Source organism: Calonectris borealis, chromosome 18 (genome assembly GCF_964195595.1).
Source record: "Calonectris borealis chromosome 18, bCalBor7.hap1.2, whole genome shotgun sequence".
Lineage (NCBI taxonomy): Eukaryota > Metazoa > Chordata > Aves > Procellariiformes > Procellariidae > Calonectris > Calonectris borealis.
Genome location: NC_134329.1, coordinates 7,090,656 through 7,116,670, shown reverse-complemented (window position 1 = coordinate 7,116,670; position 26,015 = coordinate 7,090,656). Strand labels below are relative to the sequence as shown.

At 40.5% G+C, this 26,015-nt stretch overlaps 1 protein-coding gene across 1 annotated transcript; it reads right to left on the bottom strand.

Annotated features, from left to right (window-relative positions):
- Positions 1–498: 498 nt before the first annotated feature.
- SVOP (SV2 related protein) lies at positions 499–25,768 on the bottom strand. Its single transcript, XM_075167563.1, has 16 exons — positions 25,558–25,768; positions 21,273–21,433; positions 19,600–19,685; positions 18,424–18,522; positions 17,158–17,229; positions 16,807–16,931; positions 14,027–14,090; positions 12,702–12,827; positions 11,583–11,711; positions 10,117–10,190; positions 9,724–9,800; positions 8,497–8,604; positions 6,895–7,006; positions 5,554–5,635; positions 5,233–5,322; positions 499–4,526 (listed from the first exon to the last, which is right to left on the bottom strand). Exons 1-16 carry the CDS (start codon positions 25,590–25,592, stop codon positions 4,320–4,322), a joined length of 1,647 nt encoding a protein of 548 aa, XP_075023664.1. The 5' UTR covers positions 25,593–25,768; the 3' UTR covers positions 499–4,319.
- Between the last annotated feature and the right edge of the window lie 247 nt (positions 25,769–26,015).

Sequence of the window (26,015 nt, the reverse complement as noted above, 5' to 3'; positions counted from 1 at the left end):
AAGATAGGTAAAAGAAAAGTTTACATTAAAAAGTACATAAATAGAAGGAACCCTCCCTGCCCCGAAGTCCAGCCACATGCTAAGCCACCTCCTCCCAACATGCCTTCGTGACCTACAATCACATATTGCAGCATGAAAGGCATTGCTAGAAATTACCCACAGGCAAGAAGCAAAACTGACTGGTTTTTATTGTCCAAACTGAATTAAATGCACAAAGCAACTAAAGATCTTAAGATAATTTTTAAAATATTTAGCTGTAGTTATCTGTGAGGTTACTTATAATGTGAACATGAATCCTGTGACTTTTCTCTATGTCCAAATGCACAAAACACACACACAAAATGAGTCAGATCTGCAAAGTGCTGAGCCCTTGCATATCCAGCTGAGTCCACAGAGCAGCATATCTCTCAAATCTCTAAATATCAAGACAAAAAAAATGGTAAAGTTACTGACCCTTTGTAAAAGCCCCACAGAACAACCAAAAGCATTTTTACTGAAAAAACTATTTATTTGTTTAACATAAAATATCTAGTGTGGAATTAAACTATCCAATGTTGCATCAGTAACATAGGAACAAAAGGAGTATTTTACAACAAGCTTGATATACACAAAGTTTTTAAACATTAAAATGTATCCAGCTTAGAAACTGTACATTCAAACACAGGAAAACATTCAATGTTCTTTCGGCAAGCATTTAGGAATAATAAATCATTCCATCAAAGCACACTTGGAGAATTATTTTTCCCACAACAGCTTTGCACATTAATATATTGGACAATTAGCAAATCTCTGAATCCCACAATTCTGTTTGCTCTCAATTTTAATTCAAAATCATCTCACTTTATTGTTTTAAATGAACTAGCTATATTAATTCCTTCATCAGTGAAAAATACTTGACAGTGTGTAAAACAATCTTTGGAAGCTTATTATATACATCAGTGGTGTTGCCATATTAACAAAATATGACTTGTGATTATTTATAGGCTATTGTGTATCAACCCAAATGTTCTTCAGTTTTTTAGTGAACAATCTAAAATGTCCTTCCATTATTAACAATATGCAAGGACCTGCAAAACCTGAACTTCAGTTCTGTTTCTTCAGTGCCCAAGAGGCTCCTCCTGATTTCAGTGGGGTGGGATCAGCTGTGGCGGGCTCCTGCCCGTCGTCCTCTATTCAGCTGACCCAAAGCCCACGAATGTCCGTGGGAGGTTCTCCCAGACTTCAGTGAGCTTTGGATCATGCTTTAGGCATCACTGTCTTTAAGACAAAGACCCAGAGTATGAAGACGTCTCAGCAGGACCAATCGTGGCATTTATACCAGTATATACATTTTCAATGCAGAATTCATAAAAAGTGAAAAGCAAAAATGCCTTCAATTCTTTTTAATACTGTAAATGTCACAGGTTAAAACTGAACTACTCAACAGCATCAAAAGGTTTCGCATTACATATAAATCTTTACCTGGGAAATGTTTTATTTCATGTATACATATGTGCAAATTCATGAAATACATATACTTCACCTAAAACACTCTGAATGCACACTTTGAAGGCCATTGCAATGCAGTCCTTTAAAACTGTTGAATATTGACTCAAAAAAAATGAAGTGATATGTGAACATTAACACTGGAAAAGCAGAATTTTAACTCAAGGCGCTCAATAACAAACAAACTTAGCAGCTAGGCTGTAAGGTGGCATTCCTTCAGGCCATGGATGTCATGCACTTTATATTCTTTCTCACCTCTAATGCAGGCTTACGCCCTCCTGAATTCTCCTAGAGGCCATCCAGTTTTGGGGTGTACACCTAACAGTAAACACAGCTCATGGCAAGCCCACATGGCGGGAGACATGTAAGCATCTGGATGTGCCCCCGTCAGGTGTGGGCTGGCATGCTCTCCAGTGCCTTCACCAACAGGAGGAAGAAGATGGCAGTCAGAACTGTCATTGAAAGGTGAACCATCCATACTACGCAAAGGCAAGCAGGTTTTCTAGCTCGCTGGTCACACGTGTGGTCTAATATCTGATCTAAACGCATCCAGGAACTGCTTCCTCACTGCCAATGTCCTGTCCATCTCGCACATCGGAGGGACAGTCCAAGGGAAACAAGTCCATCTCTCTCTACTTTGAGGCAGCACTGAGCTACCCCAGTTGCACAGCGCATTAGGGAGAATTACCCAACTACAGCCTGACAGGAGGAGGTGAAAAAAAATTATTTGCACTGGTTGTCAGCGCCGGGAGAGCCCTGTCTGTTTACTGGGGATCGACTGGAACTTGAGCTTGCTGGAGATTGAGCACACAGGATACAGAGACAGCAGAGACAGAGATAACCAAAGCAGCACACAGCAACAGCCACTGGAACGGTGTGTTTCTATGCCATCAGCCACATGTAAAGTGGGATCCCCTGTGAGCTGAACTGCATTTTTGTGATACTGTGAAAAGGAAAGTTTGCCTGTTTAGACCAACCGCTTCTGGAGTCTTTCACTGCAGTCACCATCATCGAGTGGTAAATGAATGGACAGATATTTTGGTGCCTTGTCAAACTTTAACTTTTCTCAGTAGAAGATACCCACACACAGAATATCAATAACCTCTTTGGCCTTTTTTTATTTGTTTGAGTTTCCTCAGTTTCTTTAAGGAATCATCCACTTCTAATTTTCCTTCAGTGCTATAAACAAACAGCCTAACATGTCTTGGAGCATTATACTGAACTGCAGTGCTGTAAAACCCTAAGTGAAAGCTGAACCCCAACTGTGTTCATTTGTATTGCACCCAAACATGGACTCAGTGACCTATTCTTGCCCTACAGAAAAGGGGCCTAGTTCTCAGAATACTTAAAATATTCTACTGTGCAAAAATTTCTTGCACACTTAACTGTGTGTACGTGAGACAACTGACCACACATACTATAAAAATGTATTGCTTCCCACAGCCTAGTGATTAGCATTTAGTCCATCTCACTTACATTTGGTTGTGTGTTCCATAGTCTGGAATCCTGAAAATAAACTGAGAGGTGGATGAGATGTCTCAGTTTCCTTATGCATTTCTTCGCTGCACACCCACAGACTCTGAAATCTGACTTCCTGCATAGTGACGGATTTCTGACAAACAAGACAAACTTATCCTCACCTGAACTCTGTTACATTCTCCAACAAGAGCAGAATCATCAACCTCGAGGAGCGACATCTGAAGGAGTGAAGTTCCTCATCTAAGGATGATTGCAGTTCGGCTCTTCCTATGATTTTTGTTCGTTTACGACATGATGCCAGCTACATTCCTTTGTCACCAGCTTGACGTTACAGTCCACGGACAATCAGCAGCTATCGAAAAGTTCTGCCCAGCTGTCAGGAGGCCAGCTTCTGTTGGGAGACACTTGAAAGCAGCTCCATCCAAACTGCTACACACAGCTGTTCAAACTGAGGCATTTTTATCAAAGGTTTTGGCTACACCACCGCGAGAACTTACTTAGGCAAACTGAGCAGAAACATACCTGGACCCATGCAGAAAACCACAGCGTGCATCTCCACACACAAAGAGACACCAGTACAGCTGAAGCAGTCTTCACCAAGCAACAGACAGAGTGCTCAATGATTCTGGCAATGTTAGAAAAGTCAAATTCTGCTCCAAACCATGAGGATTTATATTTCTCATATAAGGTTCCATCTCTGCAACAAATACCACTCCTCACTGATGCAAACTACCTGCCTTGGATGGGAGAAACATTCAGAAAATCGTTTCCAAGCAATCAGTGCCTGCTAATTCTCAAGGAACAGAACCGATAAGCAAGGGAACTAGAAAGCATTGGTTGATTTGCTGTTATCACATTTTGTTGTTGTGGTTGATGGCTAAAAAGTGCAAGGCAGGCATCTAATTCATAAAACCTATTCTGTAGTATATGGAATCCACCGTGTGCTATGCCAGGTACGCAATAAATATTAATCTTTTGTTTTTAGGCATCAAGAGTACATTATTTTAATTACAGCTTATACTGAGTTGCATTCAGTTAGCTATTTGCTTGACACGGGACATTTTAAGCTGAATAGCTGACCATGCAAGCACAACAGACTTAAGAAAAACCCTTCCTGCTAAACTTCAAATGATATCTGGATCAAATGCCTCTCAATACAGAAGTAAAGTTTTTATGTGTGTGAGCAAAGAGCAGCAGAGACACAATTTGCTTAGGCTCAACCCAAAAGTTCCTGCAGTTTGACACATGACATTGGCAGTGACAGTATGGTCAGCTTTCTATGCTTCAGGGTTGGATTTTTTGTGAAAAAGATCTTGCTCGTATCATTCATTTTTTCAGCAGGTTTTCATGTCCCATCATTCCTGTGATCCAGAGTTTGACCTGGTAACTCCTGGGGAATGAGATCCTCTCCCAACCATCTCCTGTCCCCATTCTCTGTGGCTGGACTCCTGTAAGCCACGACCTTTTGTTTCAATGGGCAAGAAGCAGGAAGCCACAGCGGCCAGCAGGCAACATCCACTGTAAACCACCAGTGTTAAATAGACTGAAGATTCTAGCATCACCTGCAGAAAAAAGGCAGAAAATACAAAATAGCCTGAGCCCTACTACAGAAAGAAATACAAATAGTAATGTAGTAGTAGGAATTTTTATTACAGCATTGGAAAAAATGTTTAACATGCACTGCTGCATACTTTCTTTCCTCAATGATTACACATACCTATTAAACACTGACAAAACAGTCTGGATTACAAGTGCCACAAGGTGCTGCTGCCCTTACGTATTAGACAGGACTTAAGCAAATCACAAGTTTTCTACCTACCCATCTGCAGAGCCACTGCTTCTGACACAGTGTTCTGAGACCTGTCCCTGTGGAGCCTGGCTCCCCCAACCTCCCCGCCTAGCTCTTTCCACATACCCTGAAGGTTTGTAGCCCCCAGGACCTCAGTCTGGGATCTCAAGAGAAAGGTGGCATTGCACCACGCACAGAAATTCCCTGCCTCTCACAAATCCCATCTCCAGGTGGTGGCTTCCGAGGTGTCTTTACATCCATCCAGCAGCCTGCTTCTTGGTTATTTGTCCCCCAACATATGGAAGTCTGGAGCAAGGTAAATTCAGAGATGAGCCTGAACTCTCCTCAAGGAACAGGCAAAACCGACCCTCCTTCAACACATCATGCACAAATCGCCCTTGGTTTGGCCCTCACAGCAGAAAAGCAGGTTCTCCATCACCTTCCTGTGCCTTCAGTCTCAGAAGGGGAAGGGATTTTACCTGTGCAATGAACGGGGTTATGAGGGCTCCCACTCTGGCCATTCCACTGCATGTTCCCAGGCCCAAAGCACGCGTGGCTGTTGGATAAACCTGTGAACAAAGCATCAGCCCATTAACGCTAGTGGGAAGTTCTCTTCCCTCCAGTCTCCTAAATCAATGGAAATTAATAAGTGGTATTACAGCAAGTTCTGTCAGACAATGACAATCAGATCATCAACTCATATCTGGGGTAAGGTCCATTGTGAAGAGGTCAGAAAAATGACTTTCCCACCATGTTCTCACTCCCCTTAAATATTCTCATTACAAAAACAACCTCCTTACCTCAGGAGTGTAAACATAAGCAGCCTGAAATCCTCCTGAAATAAAAGCTCTTGCAATGAAGAGCAGCACAGTAAGAACATTTCTGTGAGAATAAAAAGGAGAGCAGTGTTTGGGATTGTTCTGTACAATCTGTTTGTTTAACTTGGAGGCAAGTGCAATAAAAATGCTAAATTTGTAAGAACGATTCCTTTTCTTTTTTAATGAATCCTTTGTATTTTTTCTGGACCTTTAATATAACAATGATGCCAAACAATCTGCATTCCTACAATCACATCAGTTTTCTAAGTGTATTCATTCCAACTGACAGCTGTGGCCTATTGAAATAAGCAGCGAATGCCTAAGCTTATCTAAATAAGAAAAGCATATTCTACGTTATGAATGGTGTTAACAAAAAAATGGCACACATGAGAAGGAAATGAGAGTGCAGCTTTCCTGTTTAAAAGACATGAACCTACGTACCACCTGGATATTTGCAACTTTATAAGGTTTCTTATTACAAGGTTTCTGTACTATAAGGTTTTGTACAGTGCCTGAAAAGGTTTAAATTCAGAGAGCTCTCCTCGGGCTGTTAGGTCATTGCCTTGTTTGTCAACCCCAAGGTACAGACGTTGTCGCATGCATGTGGCATGAAGGCCAGATGCAGTCAGAGGCAGACTCTCAGAGCTCAGTTGGAAATTTGGTACTGTTGAGATTCAAGGGCAGAGCTGCCAACTGACTTGTTCTTTGGAAAATCTGCGTGAAGGACAGATACTGAACAATACAAAAATGTGAACCCAAGTTCTTTTGAAAGTCGGGCCCCATGTATCTGCAATGCCAGCATCAGGCTCCACCAGCCATACTGTATACAACTTCGAGGTTGCGCCAGTCTGTGTCTATTGCTTCTCACGTAATTGTGCCATAGCACTTAGATCACCAAGAGCCCATGACAAGTGAAGCAGCTGAATGGGAGGCAGAGACTGGGCTTGGTTGTGAAGCACTGCCCTGATACAGTCAGCCTGGAGAAACATAGGTAATGAACGGCAGAGAGCTGCTACCGAGGCTCAGGACATCAGATCTGATTTAAAAATTGTCCGATGGTCACCTCCTACTCAGACATAAGCTCTTATTTTCCCCTTTGGATTGTTCTGTCCGCAAGATTATAGTGAAGGATTTCTCCTCTCCTGCTTCTCTTAGTTTCCTTCCAAACTCTGGTGAGAAAACCTAATACCATCCTTAATTCTTTCTCCAGTCGAGCATGACCATCTCACGGCTTTTCAAACCACCACTTCCAGTTCTCCTGCCGTAATCAAGAGAGAACATGGATGAATCAGATATACCAGTTGTTCACCGGGTTTTACTTACCTTCCAACGCAGAGAAAGAGCAGAAGACTGCAAAAGGAGAAGACAAAAAAGGACAGGGCCATGGTTTTCTTGCGACCTATCCGATCAATAATCCATAGTGTTACTAACACACCTGTAGAAGGAGACAAGTTGACTGTTGGGAATTGAGCAAAGGTGGAGGCTGCAGCAGCTGGGTTTAACATAGGCTGGGTTATTTAGATTTGAAATTTAGTTATCTCTTTCTTTAAAATACTTTGCTCGCAGAGGCATCAGGCAGGGGTGTAGAATGGGTTGTCCCAGCCATTGGTGCCACATGAAAACAGAAGTTCTGTGTCCCAGCCGGTGAGTCTTGCTCCATGTTCACAGCCCCACTGGTCCACACATCCACATGCCCACACACCCAGGGGCTACACACTGAAGTAGGAGAGAGCAATCAACTCTGTTAACCACTGGTTATTGCAGTGGTTACCAACGTGAATGCTAAAAATGCCTGCCTTATGTCTCGTTGGAATATCTTTTGTTCAACTTCTGACCATTGTTCCCTGCTAATCTTCCTACTGGTAGACTTAAGGGCTCTTTAGAACTTAGTATTTTCTTTCCATTGCGTTATTTATATGCTGCCATCAAATTATTTCTCACCTCCTCTTTGATAAAGGAAATAGATCAAGCTCTGTAAGTCTCACAATGTTAAGTATTCTCTCTCATGCAACTTTTCCAGATCCTTTTAAAAAGTGGATGTACAGCAAGTGTGGGGATTATTCAAGCATCAGAGTTGCCAGTGTCATATTCAGAGGTATCCCTGTTAATATTTCTTACTCCTACCTTAGTATGTCTCAGGATCACATCAGTCCTTTCAGCTATAGCATCAATACAAGATTACATATTCTCTTTTCTGTCCACTGTGCACCGACATCCTCCCCAAAATGACTGTTATGCAGGACAGTCCTCCCATTAGGACTACACATATTTACCAGTCATAAACTTAAAACTTTTCACCTATTAAATGGCTTCTCTTTGAGCATTTGTCCCTGAAACTATAATCTAGGACAGTGAAAATAACTTGACCACTGCCTCACAGTATTATGTCAAACAGATTAATACTGAAAGATCATCTTCTACATCTGAAGGAACAATGGCTATTACATATTTACTATCTTGCTTGTCCCGTGTCAAACTGTTCACTGAAATTCACTGAAATCGACTGAAAATCACGACTGAGGCTGGACACAGAGCTTTAGGAAGGAAGTTCTCCATTGATTCACTGTACCCACGATCCTTTTAAAATAGTTCTGGAAAGTCATTTATGGATAAAAGTTCAAGTGATTTAATTGTTACTCTTCCTCTGAACACCTAATATGTTGCTTGGATAGAATCCATAGTCACATAGCTTCACAAAGCAATTACAAGTGATTTTATCTGTAGCGATCACACGGGCAGTGAAGAGAGCTACAACTACTGTGTGCACTACATATATCAAGTAGCCCAAGCAAGGAGCTCCAGTGCTGTGGGAAATACATTGGCATTAGGCCAGACAGAAGAGCCCCTTTCATTGCTTGTACCAGAGCCCATTCCAATCACAGAGCCACTGGCAATGAAGAACTGGTGCTTCTTATTGCCACTTACCAGGGAATTCTGACAGGGTGGTCCAGAGCAGATCAGTGTAGTCTTCCTCTGTCAGATACTCACAGGTCAGGCTGCACTTTGCTTTAACTTCTTTCCTTCTACTGGATACTGTGGGAGGAAAAAGTAGAAAACCAATCATTTCATATATTTTAAGTAATCTCTGCTTGCCTTCCTTTAGTCCTGCTATGTCTTTATTACTCTTACTGCTGAAACTGATAGAAAGGATGTACTGAAAAGACCCTGCTGCACAGCAGGTATGTTCTACCTGGAAGATACAGCTGAAACTGAACAGTTTATAATCTTATTTGTGGCAGGATGTCCTACCTCTGCAACCGTCACTATCAGAACGAAAACTTACACTTCCTTATCAGCTGTACAGGCTTAGCTATTTTTCCGTGCAGGGCTCATGACAGTGAACAGAGTTAACATCAATGATTCAGTTTCTCCCTACATAAATTGGGATACTAACACTTAATCTATACTTTGAGAAGACTGAATAATACCGTGTCTTTGTGAAAACAAGTATTTTTAAAAGATGCATGCTCCTTTGTGGAGGCTGAGCAGAGTTAGACCTCTCAAATAGCTAATACACTGTTGTACAAGCTTGGGATCTGTGTCTTGTCCCAATACTACCCATCCTCTTTCCATAATTTTCCAACTATCAGACAGTTTTCACTAATCACAAGTGTTCTGAATACAGTCATGCTTCCCCTGGGGAATCAAACTTTTCAAGCCTCTTCTTAATGCAGTCAAAGCACTTCTTTTTTTTTTTTTTAAACACAAAAATCTGCAACAAAAAGGGTGATGGTTTCCCACCATTATCTTTTTTCTCAGCAGGTCTTCACAACTTGAGAACCTGGGAGCTCCATGGCAGCAGCAATCTCTATCTCAGAACTAATTAAGCCTGTCAAATCTGGAAACTTACATTTATTCAATCACTTTTTTCTCAAGAAGAACAGATACTTTTTCTAACAGGTCTCCCTTGAAGGTTGTCTTGCTGTTTTACATTTTGGGCTCAGAGACACTGCAGGACCTCTCTGCATTGTGCAGGAGATGAGAAACAGCCTATCAAAAATGTTTAAAATAAGTAACCCTTTAAGTAGATGCCTTAAAATTCAGGCTGGCAGTCACAGTTCTTTCCAAACTAACAGCAGAAGGTGATCTAATAAAAGATATTCCACCACTTAACAGGGTATATTTAAAAAGAAAAAATGGACTGGTACTCACTGCTGCAGACGTCCCCTGCTTGGAAGAACTCTGTAGTTAATAAAACTAACCCATAATATGAAAAAGCGTTGGAAAACCTGCAAGGAAGAAAATTAAAGAGGAAGTCTCAGCTGGTCAAACCTATAGTAAACAACATGAATCAAAATGGAACCTACTGTGTGAGGACTTCCACTAAGTGCTACCTCAAAGCTATTTCCTATCAGCATTTAGAAAATGAAAGGGCAATTAGATTGAGAATGCTAGCGATTGGGTGGTTTAATAAATTACAAATCAATACAGGTGGGTTTTTTTTGAGGAGGAGGAAGTTGCTGTATTTTAGTGATACTGTAAAATACCTCCATTAAAAACCATTTAGAATTGTGTTGGCATTGAGCCATTTATATTTCCTCTTACCATATAAACCAGAGTAACAATGTGGTCCATCTAAAATGGGGCGTGAAAAGGTCCCTCATTTTTCCTCGGTCTTCCTGTTGAAAACAAGCAGAAGTCAGATGATCAGGGCACTCACTGGTCCTGGACTGGAGGATGCAGAGCGGCAAGGGATAATAAAATACACACTACTATGTACTATATCTCAGGGTGAGTGTTTGGTTTCAGGTGAGGGCTCTTCAAGTTGTAGGAGCCACACTGGAGCTGGGATCCAAGTAAAGAATTCCTCTGCCAAGGGGAATTCTCTAGGAGCATAACGATATGAAAAACAGTTCACGCATAGGGCACGCTACTCCTCCACAAGGAAGGTGAGGATCTGTCAGAACAAGGTGGGGCTGGAAAGAGGTAAAGCAGAAGTTTGCCAGTCCACAGGTGGCATATGATTCATGTGGCCCACAGCCAGCTCCTGTAAATTAGAGCAGCCCCTCAGGGCTTCTGATCTAGGGTAAGGAACTGAGGAACTACAAGCAGCCCTCCTGCAAGCAGACCCCTTTTAAACTGCATGGTTCTTAGAGAGAGGGAGTGGAGGGCTCAGCCCATAAACTTGTGGTTAAGGAAAAGTACTTTCCCACCCCACCCTGAAAACAAAACCATCCAAAACTTGGAGAGCGTTCCTGCACAGCGCATCAAAATTACCGTGACTGAACCAAGTATTTGTGAAATGCACAAGAGCTCCAATCCTCACTGATCCAGACCTTAGAAAATCAAACCTACGTCTCTGATTAGTAAGACACTGTCATTACCAACAGGCTCCTGCCTAGCTTTACAATTTTGCTCTTGTTCAAATCTACAGGTCTCCCTCTGCTGTCCTTCCTTGCTGGCTAGCTTTGTAACTTTCTTTTCTTATAAAAGTCTACTCTTTGTTCTGTAAATGTAGAGCTGCTTTAAATGTTGACAGGGGTGCTGAAAAGTTGGCCATATAAAGCTGAAATGAAAAAAAATCCAATGCAATTCATACAGTAATATGCAGCTCAGAAGTAACAGCCTGAATTACTCCATGCATTAGGACTGAATAGGAGCTTGCAGCTTTCCCACTCCAGAAAATCAGGATTAGATTAAAAATGAGGTACAGCTAAAGACTCAAATTCCATCTTGTCTCATGAGTTCAGATCTGGGAATTCTGATCTGAGTTCTTCGGTAGCCTCAAGGTTTGATTTTCTTTAATAACAGGGTCTTAGAGTGAGGTTAAATAATATTAATGCCCATTTTAAAGGTCCTTTTTACTTTCAGGATTTTCATGTAAATAAAAATGAGAAACTAAGTCTTCCTCACTGTAAAAGAGGCATATATGATCATATCTCATTTTTTTATTACTGGTTGAGACATTAAAATTAAAGTTAACATTGATTATTTGCTCATAAAAATACATATGAATGTAGCACAGTTCCATTGCATCCCACGTTATTAATGTGCCTGTTACCTGTACATACCTGTCTGGAAATAATTAATTTTCCCAAAGGCATTGGAGCTCCGTTTTCCGTTGCTATACGCTTTAAAGTGGCAATTGCTTTTTCTTGATTTCCAGATAATACATCATACCTGGCACTTTCTGGCAGCCACTAAGAGCAAAACAGAGCACATGCACAATGATGTCAAAAACACAGCAATAAACAAACTGGGGATTTTCTTTGTGGGCTTACAGTGGGAAATCTCAGTGACTGCAGCAGACCATTCGCATAAGAAAGGATTACAGAACTAATCTGTAACAATTCAGAGAACCATTTTTCTGCCAAATGTCAAACTCCTCAATAGGCTTTTAGAAACTGCAAAAACTCCAGTCTAAAATCTTTCCCTTCTGTTACCTTCGTTAGGCATTTTACATTATACCTTCTCAGTAGGAAAGGCAAAGCATCCAGGGCAGATAACAAGATGCTCTAGGCATTCCAAAATTTGCATTTTTAAGCTCCTTTTAAAAACCGGCATGTTAGCACCTGTATAACTGGAGGTATTTCTGAGAAACAATGTCAGTGACTAAGAAAAAACAAGAGCTGCTAAACAACCTGACAAGGACATATATCTTTGAGAAGACTGAGTGATTGGCAAATATATTACCTAACAGTGCACTGAAGCTCAGGTTTAAGTGATATATGTCTTATTTTAGAATCTGACCTGCACTATGCAGATTTTACCCCTGATTTGGACTTTTTAAGTGGACACTAATTATAAAAGTTATGATTTTGACAAAATAATTTAAAAATCTAAAGAGCAATCAGGGAAATCACAACAGCTTCTGATAAGTTGTTGATTCCACTGAGCTTAGTTGAAACAAAGTCATTAAATTGGAGAGGTTTCCAGGCCTGATATGGTTTCACAAAATTCCAGCCCATCATTGTCCTCCAGCAATTACAGTCACATAAACACAGCTCACTGGAATGTTTTTACTAGCACCATGTTGAAACATCAGCATTTTTGTCCTTATTTCAGATGTTTCAAAGAAGACACCAACAGAGAACTCAAAACTGTCACGATTTCCTTCAACCAGGTTACAGAATCAGGTAGAGAAGTGGTAGCTAGACGGAACATACATTCGCCTTCGAAAGAATACCTACAAAGCATAGGACAGCGAAGAGCAAAAGTGGGAGGGCAGAAAGAATGAGAAGCCACCGCCAGCCAAGAGTGGGCATCACCAACACGGCTAGGAGGACTTCAAACACAGTCCCAATGGCCCAAAAGACCTGCCAAAGGGAAAAGAAACAGTCACAAATGAGAATAAGAATGCTCTTAAGGCCTCCTTCTTTGTAACATTCCAGGATGTGCTCTGTAGGGACAGCTGGCGAGAGAAATGCCAGAGACATTTCAAATATGCACTGTATGGAAATAGAGTCCAGACATTTTAAGGGGATTTGTTTAAATGTTGCAGAAGCTAAAATATTCATTTCTGAAAACGTACCATCGACTTTCTCTAGACACTCATGTTTAACTGTAGGTAGCTTCTCATAAGCAATAAACTAATCACATGGTGTTTCTTAAGCAAAATGACTATTAATGTATCTGTCTGTGAGTATTATTCCCAGCTACCACCATGAGATTTATGGTATTTGCTTTCCTTACCAAAACCAAACAAGGAATTGATACCTTCTTAGCAAATAATGGAGCTCGCATCCTCTTGGATATCCTACGCATGCAGGATTGTTCTCCTTCAGATTATGAATCCACTTAGCTCATTATTTAACGCTCAGAATATATTTCTAACACAGGGTTGCTCAGAGGCACCCAAACTGCCAGAAAAAAAGTGACACAGAAAGGAGTAATTCATCTACTGAACTCTATTTACGAAAGATTAATCAACTGAATGTAGGACTAGCCAGCAGGTATCTTAGAGGACTGGTTTTGCATTGAGAAGCTGTTTCAGTTTGGTGAGTTTTCCACAAGGATGCTCCTTCCAAACTGACTGACGCAGACAAGTAATAGTACTGTTCTCTGACCCTTCAACCATCCATTAAAGGGCTGCGAATTTTGCCTTAAAGTATTTATAGGGCAAAATTCTGCTCTCTGTGACTTTGATACATTTGGATTGAATATGGGGAGCTGAATTTAGCCCTGCATTTACTGAACAGTCAGTTCTCCACTATCCATTACTGAGTTGTAGATTGATTTCACCATGAAATTAGGTGACACCCAAATGTCCCCCCTTGTGCTAACAACAGCAAATTATGCAGCACTGGATGCAAGTTAATTTGCAAAAAGGCAGATTCACAAAAAGAGTGGAGCGTTACATGAATGCTTTATGCTGCTTTTGGACCGGAGCTCCACGCTAATTTGGACAATCAAGATTTGACTATGTGTGAGATTTCTAGTCAGTAGGATTGAATGGACGCAACCAATAGCAGAATTTGTCCCTCTAGGGACCAGTAAGCATAGCTACACTGCTCACCTCTATTAATAAAATGCATTTTGCTCTGGCTTTCATTGGAAGGAATTCAGCATATAAGGTTACCCTGTAAAGAGTGAACATTGAGAAAAATGTCATGTTAGCAGAAGGAGAAAAATGCCACGTTGGCGCAATGAGAGAGGTTCAAACATTTCATTTGCCTTTTATTAAAATTGCCAAACCCATAGTAGTAACGCAAAACCCTTCCTAGCCCTCAGAGTCGCAAGACTGTGGACACTGGTTCAGACTCCCCTTTCTAAATCAGAACAAAACCCCTTTAGTTCATCATTGCAGTGGAGGACAGAATTTGCTCTGTTCATGTGATTTTGTAACCCTATAGTTGTTAGCTAAATGTAGCAGTTCTTGATGCACATGTTTTCACAACCCTGCTCTGGTCTGGGACAGGCATTATGCCTGTTATTTTCAGTGTGGTCCATCAGCATTCAACACAAACTCTTGCTGGGTAAAGTATTTCTTCAGGGCTTTACAACTGGCTCAGAGAATTTCAAATCAGTCTACTCTGCCAGGTTTCAATTCTCCAAGAGGTGAATACTTTCAAGGTCTGATCCTGTTACTGGTATAAAATAATTTGCATTCTTTTATTGTGGGAATTCAAAAAGAAATCATCTAACTCTGCAGACTCTTTGTTTCATGACTGTGCCAAAGAGTAATGGTACAGCTTCTCTGTGAGTGTTTCCTGAGGATGAACGCAAGGGCCAGCAGCCAGTCAAGACTCTCTCGTCTTCTTCAAACCGTCTGGTAAGACTTGTCGTTCTTTGCTCCTACTCTGTTTGCATTCCATTGACTCATCCTGTTTCTGCCTCTAAACTCCTTAGACTTTCTTTGATGTTTGTGACAAAACTCCTACTAACTTGACAAATGGTGGATTGATCTCTGAGTAGCTTCCCAGAACTCAGTTCATCGAAGTACAAAGTTGCACACAATTATTATATTAAATCAGTGATTAAGAGGAGAAGGAAGTAAAATCACGTAATGAAATGTAAAGCAGTCCCCTATATATCACAGCAGAAAACAGGAGCTGATTAATCCTGTATAGAACTGTTTTCCTAAGAGAACTCTCCATATCTTTGCAAGTCTGGATGTTGGCGCTGTGAATGAATAGTCATACTCAGCGTTAGATAATATCTCACAGAAAATTCCCACAGGAGGCCACAGCTTCTCAGATGCAGCTCCTACATATGTATGGATAGAGGGATATCTGCTATAGTCAGTTAATTTATTATTGCTGGATGCTTTCTTTTTAATAGCACCTTTCATAAAAGTCTTTCTCTCATACCCATTACAGAATCTACAATTATTAAGATACCCATGTCATTCCATTGAAATTCAGCCACTCATATCCAAAGTTACATAGCCTACTTAGGGATATTAGAAAGGAGCTACTTTCCCTGCTTCATACATATTTACTTCTCTGTCAAAGGAATCACTATTCTAGTTAGAACAAGAAACAGACTCAGCAGCAATGGAATCCACTCGGAGTTCTGTAACCGGCTCTTCTTTGTCTCTCATTAAGTCACGTAGCCTTTGTACATTATCCACCCCTCTGTAAAATGGCACTAGCTGTGCTGTAGCTGTTCCACTGGGGCTCTGTGGAACATCATTAATATGTGTTTGCAGTACAAGGCGTTATTAACTCTGACGCTTTGTCTTTGTTGTTCTCCTCCCTCATTCCAGTTGTGCTCAGTTGGAACTGCATGGCAGAAACTGCCTCACCGTTGGTCAATACACAGCGGTCTAAGGACTTTCCTATTTTACATACACGTTACGCTTTTGTGCAGCTTCTAAGGGAGGGCAGGAGAGCAGTAAAAGAAAATTAATAATACTGTGATGTTCCATCTCAGCTCTGAATCTTTTATCTGGGAATGGCAATAGAAAAGACAGGATATTGAGTTGCCTTGTGAAGAAGTCTATGAGCCATCAATCAAAGTTAGACTCTAACTACTCTGAAATAGCACTTCCATGGGGCAAAATATCAATTATTAATAAGGATAAAAGACTACACAGAGAGAGAATGGCTATACTCTTCCCTTTACATTTATAATTAAAAGGCTAGAGCAGAGTTATTTATTCCAGGTGGAAAATTTAGAGATCCCCTCTTCAGTGAATGGAATGACACAGTAATAGAGAAATACCCTGATGCTACCTTCTTCTTAGAAATGTGTCTGAGCCATCAAGATATCTTCAGTGCTCCAGGTTTGGGCTGTGTGGTTTTGGAATTCCAACTCAGGTTCAGACGTGAAAGTTCAGGCTCTGACTGAACAATAATCTGCAGTTTTACAATCAGGACTCAGGGCTCAGCTCTACCTCTAAATGCTAGTGTTTAGGTCATGACCAATCTTGCAACAAGACCACGTCGTCTCTTATGGACTCCGCAAATACAATCTAGCAATGCAGCGTTTGGGCACAGCTACAAAATGCTGTCTGCTGTGTTTTACCCACTTCTGGGTGGGCTCTCTGGGCCTCTCATTTTCCCCTCATGGTTTACCTGAGGGAATGAGAGAAGCTTAAAGACTTAAGGCATATAACATATTACATTTAGGAACCCAGCTTCTTCACATAGAAGTCATTGTAAATCTGATTCACCTCAGTGATGTGTTAGGTATCTTCAAAGCCTTCTCAGAGTTTAATATATTAGTTCCAAAATAATTAGAAAAAAAATGGGTTTGGGACAACTGAACAGAGGCATGTCTTCAATTTGACATAAGCATTTTTTAAAAAATAAATAGAAAAGAGAAAGTTTGGACTTGTGAATATTTACTTACGACTGAGGCACTCCTCCAATCCCAAAGCCCACCAGGCCCCTCAGCACCAAGATCCAGCTATACACTGGTGCAAAACCACTGAGGATCCCATAATACAGCGTCCACAACACGCTGATCTTTAGGCCCTGTATTTAACAAACAAGCATGAGGAAAAGAAAGTCTCTGCTGTAACACAAATTAACAAAATGTAAAGTAGAGCTTCAAACTCCTTTTATTTCATGAGAGGTCAATTCTGGCTCTGCTTAATTCTGCTTCATACATGTGGACTATGACATTTGTGAACATCATGCACTGAAATCTCCACACTGTAGAAATATTAGAATAATATTCCAACAGGAGCTGAAGACTTACTGTTTTTCTCCCATACTGGTCTGAAATGTTTCCCCAGAGGGTGGAGCTGGACATCATTCCCACAAACACAACCTGTGAAACACCAGAAAAAAATATTCCCCTTAACAACAAGACAAGTGAAAATTTCCACATGACAGCAAAGACAACACAACTTCACAGTGAAACTAGAAAATTTCAACTCTAACAATAGAGCAAAATGTCCAGGTGTTCTGGGTATAGTTCCTTTGCAGTAGAGACTATTAAAGATAATTATTCATACAGTGGGATTTTTCAAAAGTCACTCAGCATTAGCCTAACTTCACTTCCATTGACTTGAAAGGGAATTTGCTATTGCCCAGGAATGGGGGTGGGGGTCAGCAGACTGTTCAAGCCAAGGTCTCTCAGCTTCTTCCGGTGGTGGGCCCATTTTCAGTAGTTGCCTTGCTTTTGTTGAGGTCAGGCATCTAAACACATAAATAAATAAACCGAATCTCTGCCAGGCTACTTGTCATCACCTCGCCCTTATCTTACCTGTTAATTTGTGAACTACTGAATTATACCAGTGCTGAATATTTTTGAGCTTTTGATAAATGGAAGAAGATGAAAGAAGGGATGAGACCCTCCTTCACATGGGCTGGCTGCATTCAGGTATGGGAAACTGACTTAACTCTACTGAGCATTTTGACCAATTTACACAACAACACAAATGGCATCAAAAGCTAAAGGAAAAAGAAAATACAACAATGGCATATTGTCATTTGTCCCAAAACTAGTTTTCTTATCCCTAAAGGCATTGCATGTTTCCAACATCATAGCACCATATTTAGAGGTGGTATTGTAGGAGCTCTGCTTGCAAAGATCACAGGATGATCCACCTCGAAAAGCGATTGCTTGCTCTCTCTCACGGCTCTCAGTCTGTCTATGTACAAGTGAACTTAAATGTGGTAAAAGAGAAAGATTTTCAAGAAAGATAAGTAAAAATTTACCAATCCTTTTTTTCAATTAATCAAACGGTTTGAATTTTAGGATGAGTCAGAGTCAATTTATGTATTTTTCCAGAAATTACATGGAACTTTGAACCTGAAACTTGCAAAATTTTCTCAGTGCTCACTGAGTTTCATTTCTTTAAGCTCTGGCTTTTAAAAAAGACCCCTGTATTCTTCTGAGCCAAAGGCAATCTGCAAAGGCCATGAACAGATTTAATTTTGGGATATAAAGCATAATGTCTGAATAACAGTGAGTGGAAAAACCTTACAGAATACAGGAGCTGTCAGTTATTATTCCTACCGATGTGAGCAATGCAACCTGCCAGCTTGGTAATCGCCACTCACAATGAAGCTGAGGAGCTAGGATACTTAAAATCATCATTTCCATAGCATCTGCCATCTAGAAGGGTAAAAAAGAAACAAAAATAAATAACGGCCTAAATATTAGATTGACATAGCAGTCAATAATATACCTTCTTGAAATTAACCTTGTTTCTGCTGGTGCCATTCCCACTCTGTAGGTGAAACAAAACAGTTATGTTTGCAAGGTACAGTGGATGTACACAGTGTAGAAAGAAAAAGCAACAGGTGCACTTTTAAACTAATTTCTGATTGTCATAATGTTTAGTAACACTGGCAGAGAGGATTCAAAGAGCCAAACCAAAAGTTATCAGTGGGTGATTTCAAGGAGGCTTGTCTGGTCAGTCACTTCCATATTGCATATTACAGGGATGAGCTTTCAACTCCTTCACACACAGATTCAGTCAGAACTGTTTATTACCTTGTAACTTACTCCCTTTCTCCCTTATACACTACTTCTGGATTTATATCAAAGATATTGATACATCATCTGTAGGCCAAATTCCACTACTGACTTAGCATCTAAACCACAGCAGATTGTAGACAATACGTAGACAACAGCTGGTAAATACAGGCTCCAGATATCATTACCCTAAAATGTACCACAGATGTAGATGTAACATATAGTGCTTCAGAAACAGCAGAAAAGTGAAAACCAAGCCTGTCTTTCTGTTCTTGATATCAAGGTTAAAACTAGAAGTACTGGATTGCTGTTCACCTGAAACTGAGATTACAATACTACTGACTAATACAGAAAACAGAGATTGTAGCTAATGGGATGAACATGGTAAAAACACTGCATGAAAACTGAGATATGCTTCTGCAGGAATAGCCTAGTACCCTTTCCATTTGAAACAAGCATGTGAAGTAGAGAATCAACATGATTTTTCAAAGCCTGATTTATAAGAACTTCAGAGACAGAGAAATCAATGTTATTCATTACCCCCACATAACAAGTTTGAGCCCAGCTGTCATTTAGAATTTCAAGTAAAATTCCTTCTTTATTGTACAATTATCTGTTTGGAGACTTTTTGTCAACAGAGAACGGCTACATTATTTGAAATCACTGAGATTTCAACTGATGATCATGCAATTGACCTTGATAACAATTACTTGCCCATGCTAATCCAGTAATAACAGACAGCTTCCACTGGAACTTTCCAAATCCAATGGCTTCCACCGCATCTTCCACCATGAAAGTATCTAGAAAGAAAACAATTCTAGTGCAGAAGTAAGAGTAAGAGCCGAGTAAGATGGCCGAGTAAAAGCCATCCCTTGAGACAGCATTTTCTGTGAATGCAATTACTTATTAACTGGGTAATCTACTGAGATCTAAAATATATAACAGAGAGCTACTTAGCTTTTATACAGTTCCTACTCAGGAAAATCTCTATGTTCTTCAGGAATTGTGCCAAAGCCAAAATAATTCTAAATATTCCTAGAATATTTTATTCACATAGAAGTAAACCAGCGTAGCACCAATGACTGCAGCACGTTCAGCCTATTACTCCTGGGAGTGACTCCACCAGCCACTGAATTGCAGCTTCCTCTGGTGAGAAGTATATGAGCTGTTCAACAGCACATAGGGGTACTATGCAAGTGATGGAAAATGCAGACGAATATTTTATTGCATGGAGAGTCAAAGTGTAATTATTCGAATCAAGAATTTGTTCAAGACACATACATCTTAAAACATACTTCTGTTAAAAATGCTGATGGTTCTTTTTTCCCACACATTGTCATGACTTCATTATTTTGTTCCATCTGAAGAAGCTGAGATATGTCAAATTCCTTTGAAATATACAACAAAAATACATTTTCATATTCAAGTTGCTTAAATCAATTTAAGTCTCTAAGTTTTAACACTTCCAGCAGTTTAAAAAGTACATTTGCCACAGCTTATCTAGCTAAGAGTTGGACATCCCCACAAAGCAAAAGACAAAAACACAGACCAAAAGGAAATCAGACAAAATCTCACTGATGAAACGAAGCAGAGATGTCGCAAGACCTCAGTTTGTGACTTCAACCCAGGCATTTGATGTGATGGCACTGAAGCTCAGCATATTGGGTTGTTGCATCACTTGCACTTTTTTGGGCGATGTAGAAATTCTACATATATCTGCAGACTTGCACTGATGCACTGAGTCTTTTGAGAAACTCATTGAGCTCACTCCATGGTATTCTGGCTTCCTATTGCATCAATTTGGTAATAAATAAGTCCCTGGGAAAATAGTCATCCTACAAAATTTTAGTATGCCTTGTGCTAAGACAGGAACAACACTTCTCATATCTTCTAAATTGGTGTTGCCTTCAGGGCAGTCAGCACTTCTCTGCTAGGCAGAAAGCAGAGGCTGGGATGTACACTCGTTCTGTCCCTCTTGTCCTCTAGGCGAGGAGGAGACAGAAACACGGCAGAGGCTTCATGCTCAGCCTTGAAGGTGAGCCACGTGCAACTGCTCCAGGAACTTGGTGACGTTTTAGGAGCACTGATCAGTTCTAAAGGAAACTAAGTCAAACCTCCTGTATGAAATAGGTGGTGACAACTGGATACACAACTCCTTAAAAGGGTCTAATACGGGTAATATAAAAACAAACACATAATGCATCCCTCAGAGAATAAGGTAGCTAAATCATGATTTTCAGGTGTAACATAATTTGCCTGTGTTATTGTTTCCTTTTATCTGGGGATCTTTAACTTCTCTAAACCAAATGTATTCAGCCTAGTTGCAACATAACTGAAAGGAAGAGGCCACACTTTTTTCCTTATAGAAAAACAAGAAACCTACTCACCATCAGTTGGGTTGGCAAATTCTTTTGGCACTGCAGCTCCATCCTCTAGCTCAATAGGCTCTAGCTCTGTCCGAACACCCTCAATCTGAATTTCATGTTCTCCTGAAATGACATCCTCATCCGACCTTGAACTTTCCCCAGTGCGGCGAAACTTGACCACCCTAAGAATACAGAAACAAGAATTAATACTTTGGTGGGTCTTTTCCAGGTTGAAGCTGTGTTTGGTTAGTCTTGAAGCCCTATTTGGTCAAAGAGCAGCCAGGTTTCTCCCCACCCTCCTGTCTCCATTTCACATTCACAGAGAACACTGTGACTTGTATTTGTATCTGCTTTTAGACAGGGTATCCTGTTGGTTGCTACTGGCTTTGGAAAAACTACAGAGATACATTGCTATGTGATATAATCATCATGTTTGTACAAAGAGGATGTTATCATGCTAACATATAAAGTTATAAAAACATACAGGTTATAAAAATATGATGAAATTATACATATTTAGTGATAACCATGTTTTCTGTGCCTAGACTTATTGCAAATTAGACATAGCTGTGTCATTGAATTTGAATTATTTGAATTTGAAACAAGTGCTTTGTCCTTGTAGATTTTCCACATTGTTTTCATAAGAGTGATTTGTGTCTTAGGAGAAGCAGAACTCCTGAAATTTGTCAGATTTTTAAACATTACTTAGTGAAGTAGGATTCATAAGATAATTCAGTGAATTGACTGATTTTTTCCATTATGGTGATGATTCCGTGACTATAAATATGATTGCTTTCATCTTTTATCTTAAACTGAAGCCTGAATATTATGTAATTAGTTAAATACCTGTATTTTAAGAAACTATTTGATTTCCAATACTTGGTTTATCTGTGCATTTTTTTAATCTCTTAGGTAATGAGGTGGGACAGAGTAAGAAAGTGAATCAAAGGATACGTCTTTTTTCATTAAGTTCAAGTCAAGACTGAAGAGTGTACCTGCCTGCCAGTTACAGCCCTGGCATATGATGATTGTCACAAGAGTCTCATGCTCACAGCTGTCTGTATTTTATATCATTTCTGGCACTCGCTGAGAGATAATCGTCTGATCTCTGCAGCAAGGCCACAGAGAGAAGACGACATGAAAACAAAACTTTGTTAAATTGACACAACTTTGACATTTTGGTTAGAGTGATTTTGTGCAACGCTTCATGTATAGAGGAGGTCCATTTTCCGTCAGTTAGGTTTCCTGTGACCAAAGAAAGATTTTGAAACAAATCTACCATATTTAACGTAACAGATTCCTCAAGCTTCCTTCACTTACTTGCAACATCGGTGTAACTTTTTCACCTTGGCAACAGACAATTTCTTGGACTTCGGTTAAATAGTGTTTTGGAAATAGATTAAATTAGTCTTGCTACTACCTCTTCTGACTTCCAATACCTGAACATTTTAATTCTACAATAAAAATTAGCAGAGAGCCTCTTGAAGTTCAGTTTAATCCTCTGGTTTAAGGGTCAGCAAAACTAAACTATCAGCATCCTTGCCAACTGCAGCTGCAGCAAACTGACATGTATGACATTTCTAAAGGTGACCTGAAAGACTTTTTGTATTTGGCAAGACCTCAACTCTTATTTTCTCTCACAAGTGCTGATGACAACCAATACTTAATATAAGGGCAAAGTGATGGGCAATCTACAAAACTCCTGTAAATGGATTTTGGTTCAATGGTGGAGAAGAGGATGGAGCAATGAACATCTCGGTCACCCATGGGGTTTTTTACAAAGAGAGAAGTCCTGGCCACGACCAGCCATTCAGTCCAGCTTAAGATTTCACTATGGTAGAAACATAAAGCAAAGGGATACAAAACTTTTTTTTCTCACAGTCCTGGCACATATATTATTTCCTTGACCACATCCCATCTGGGGAATTGCGCATACTCACTAATGATATTCTGGCAGTAACCTGGAGAGAGAGAGAAGTACAGTGACTATTTTGTGAGGTTATCACTCATCCTTAGGACAGTCTGCTTTACAGGCTGTTGAGATGTTTTGGGATGATTTTTTCAGGTAAACAGGGCATTCCAAGACCTGTATGGGGCAAATATTCCTTGTACTACTTTAGTAATGCTCTCATCTGTAGCAGGAAACTGAAAGCCTTCTCTCTGGCCTTTATGTCTTGGCAGACAAATAACGGAGTCACAAATTTTGTTTTCTAAGATAACATTTGAAGATCTTAAACATAAGAACACAGAGTAAAACCCCAGGCCTCTTCGAAATGAGCAAGAAAACGACATTGACTGCAGTGAAACTAGGATTTATCTCACATTCTGATTTGGGGTATGCAGAGGATCCTTCACTCAGTTATAAGAAAAGACAAACAAACCAATGAAACTCATCTGAATTCAGGTTCATAGTCATGGAGAAACGCAATTTTAAATTCTCTTAACCTGCTTGGTTTTTTAACCTCAGTACAACTATCTTCGTTTGAATTTTCTTTTGCTGACCCGATAGGATAAACACAAGTAATTATTACTCTCACTTTAAAATTGTCACTGAAGATATAATCCTCATATGACCTACAAAACACATACTCTCAGCAAACAAACACTGAAATTTGTATGCCCATGAGATTACTTTTTTATTACAAAGGACAATTAATATCAAAGTACCATGCATATCTTATTTGCAACGGCTTTACAAGCACCTGGTTTAACTATACAGGAAGTAAACTTTTATATTTGTGTTTTTTTAAAGGAAGACTATTAATACAACTTCAGCAGCTTCAATGCCTGGTGCAAAGTTCACTGAAGTATATGGACAGCTCTTCCCTAGATTTCAGGAGGTCTAAAGTGCCATTACTCCATGGGATTATGACTGAAAATCATTCATACAACCTATGCTGGTAACTGTTCAGTGTCCTAGAAAGCCACAGGCAAACTAAACATGCCAATAAAAACCTTCCTGACTTTTCAAGTACCTGATCACAAACTGCCTGTATTCCTGTTTCTTATTTTGTAACATTTGTTTAAGTAGACTTTCAGAACTGACCATTTTGGAGATGATGGTTCCAGATGCTATATAAAGGCAGGACTGATCTGAAAATCGTAAATATTTCAATGGTAATCTGAGCAGAGAGCTATCTGGCCACATTCCTCATCACAGGAAATAAAAAAAAAATATGTTTATCACTTAGGAATCTATGAAACAAACTGACACAAATGAAGAAGAAAACACACAGTGATATTTACTGTTCCATACTTGCAAAATTCTTCACAGCTGAGACATCTCAGAGAGCTGCATTTGTTTCCAAGATCTCACAGCACCGAATAAGTCTAATTACACCTACACCGAAAGGTACTTTAGAACATTTTTTGGTTTTGTTTTGCTTTTTTTAAAAAAAAAGATTGGGAAAAATGGCCTAATGAAATCACGTCTTCTTCTTTTTACTGATAAGCTGAATGCATCCGAACTCAGCATTTGAAAATAACTGGAGTTCATGTCCATTTTCCCAACTTATTAGAAATGTTATGGGACAGTTTGCTTTGTAATTGACATGAGCTCACTAATATTTAAAATCGACTTTAAGCATTTATTCCCTGCCTTGCAGAGCCAATGATTTATAAATAGGAATATGTTTCAAAGCACCTGATAATGGCGCATTAGGAGAAATGCACTTGTTTTTAAAGGAAACATTTTGCATTCATGAAAAGGAAAGGAAATACTGTGTTAAAAGGCAGCAATGCTTTTATCACCTTTTTGCACAGATCCAGCAACCGCATCCCAACAGCAAGGAGTTCCTCACAAATAACAGCATTTTCCTTGTGCAGTAATGTTTGCTTCTCCAAAACATACAGTTAGCAAATATCGATGATACTCACTGCAAACACACCGTTGCAAAAAAGGTTCTGATCTGCAATCAGTTCTCGGTATGAAGGAAGAAGCTGAGGAAGATGCCTTCCCTAGCACAACGTTATTTACAGATGCAATCCACCTTGCAAATGCAATAGTAATGTTTCCTCTCAAAAAATCTTTTGGCACTTCCACGGTTTTATTCCACTCCTCCTTATTTCTACCACCATCAAGTTAATGCAAAAAATAAAAATTGAGTGAATTTATATAACAAATGGATCCCTGCATGCCCCCAGGATGCTGAACCCAGGCAGCTATACAAGGAAAACGGCCTGCTTCCCAGGGCCTAAGACACTTCCTAGAAATAATTCCCTTAAAAATCACCAGGATTCACAATATCCCTGCAGCCCGTTTAGAAGAAATCCTGCGCATCCCCGCTCCCCTATCGGTGCTACTCACGGCAGCTGTCTCAGCTGGAATAAATCATCCTCCATTGCCGGGCTGCGTCTGGAGGAGCTGCTCTCATCGCTCTCGCATGGCGGGGATGGCTGGAGCTGCGGGCAGGCAGGCGCGGGCGGCTGGACAGCTCCGGCGGCGGCCGGCAGCCCGCACCGAGCCGCACGGGAACGGCTCGGCTCGGCTCGGCGCGGCGCGGCGCGGCTCGGCTCGGCGGGGCGGGCAGAGGCGGCGGGGCGGCCGCGGCCCGGCGGCCAGCGGCCCCCTCCCCTTCCCCTCCCTGCTCGGCAGTGCGACCCGCCAGCCTGGCCAGGGCCGGGGCTCGGCTCCCGTGTCACCGCCGGCCCTCGTCCCCCCAGGGATCAGGGTCTGACCACCAGCCCATCGGCGGGGTGCAGACTCGGAGAAAATGGAGTGGAGAGGATGGAGACGTCCACGGGGAAAGCCAAGCCAAGTTGGTT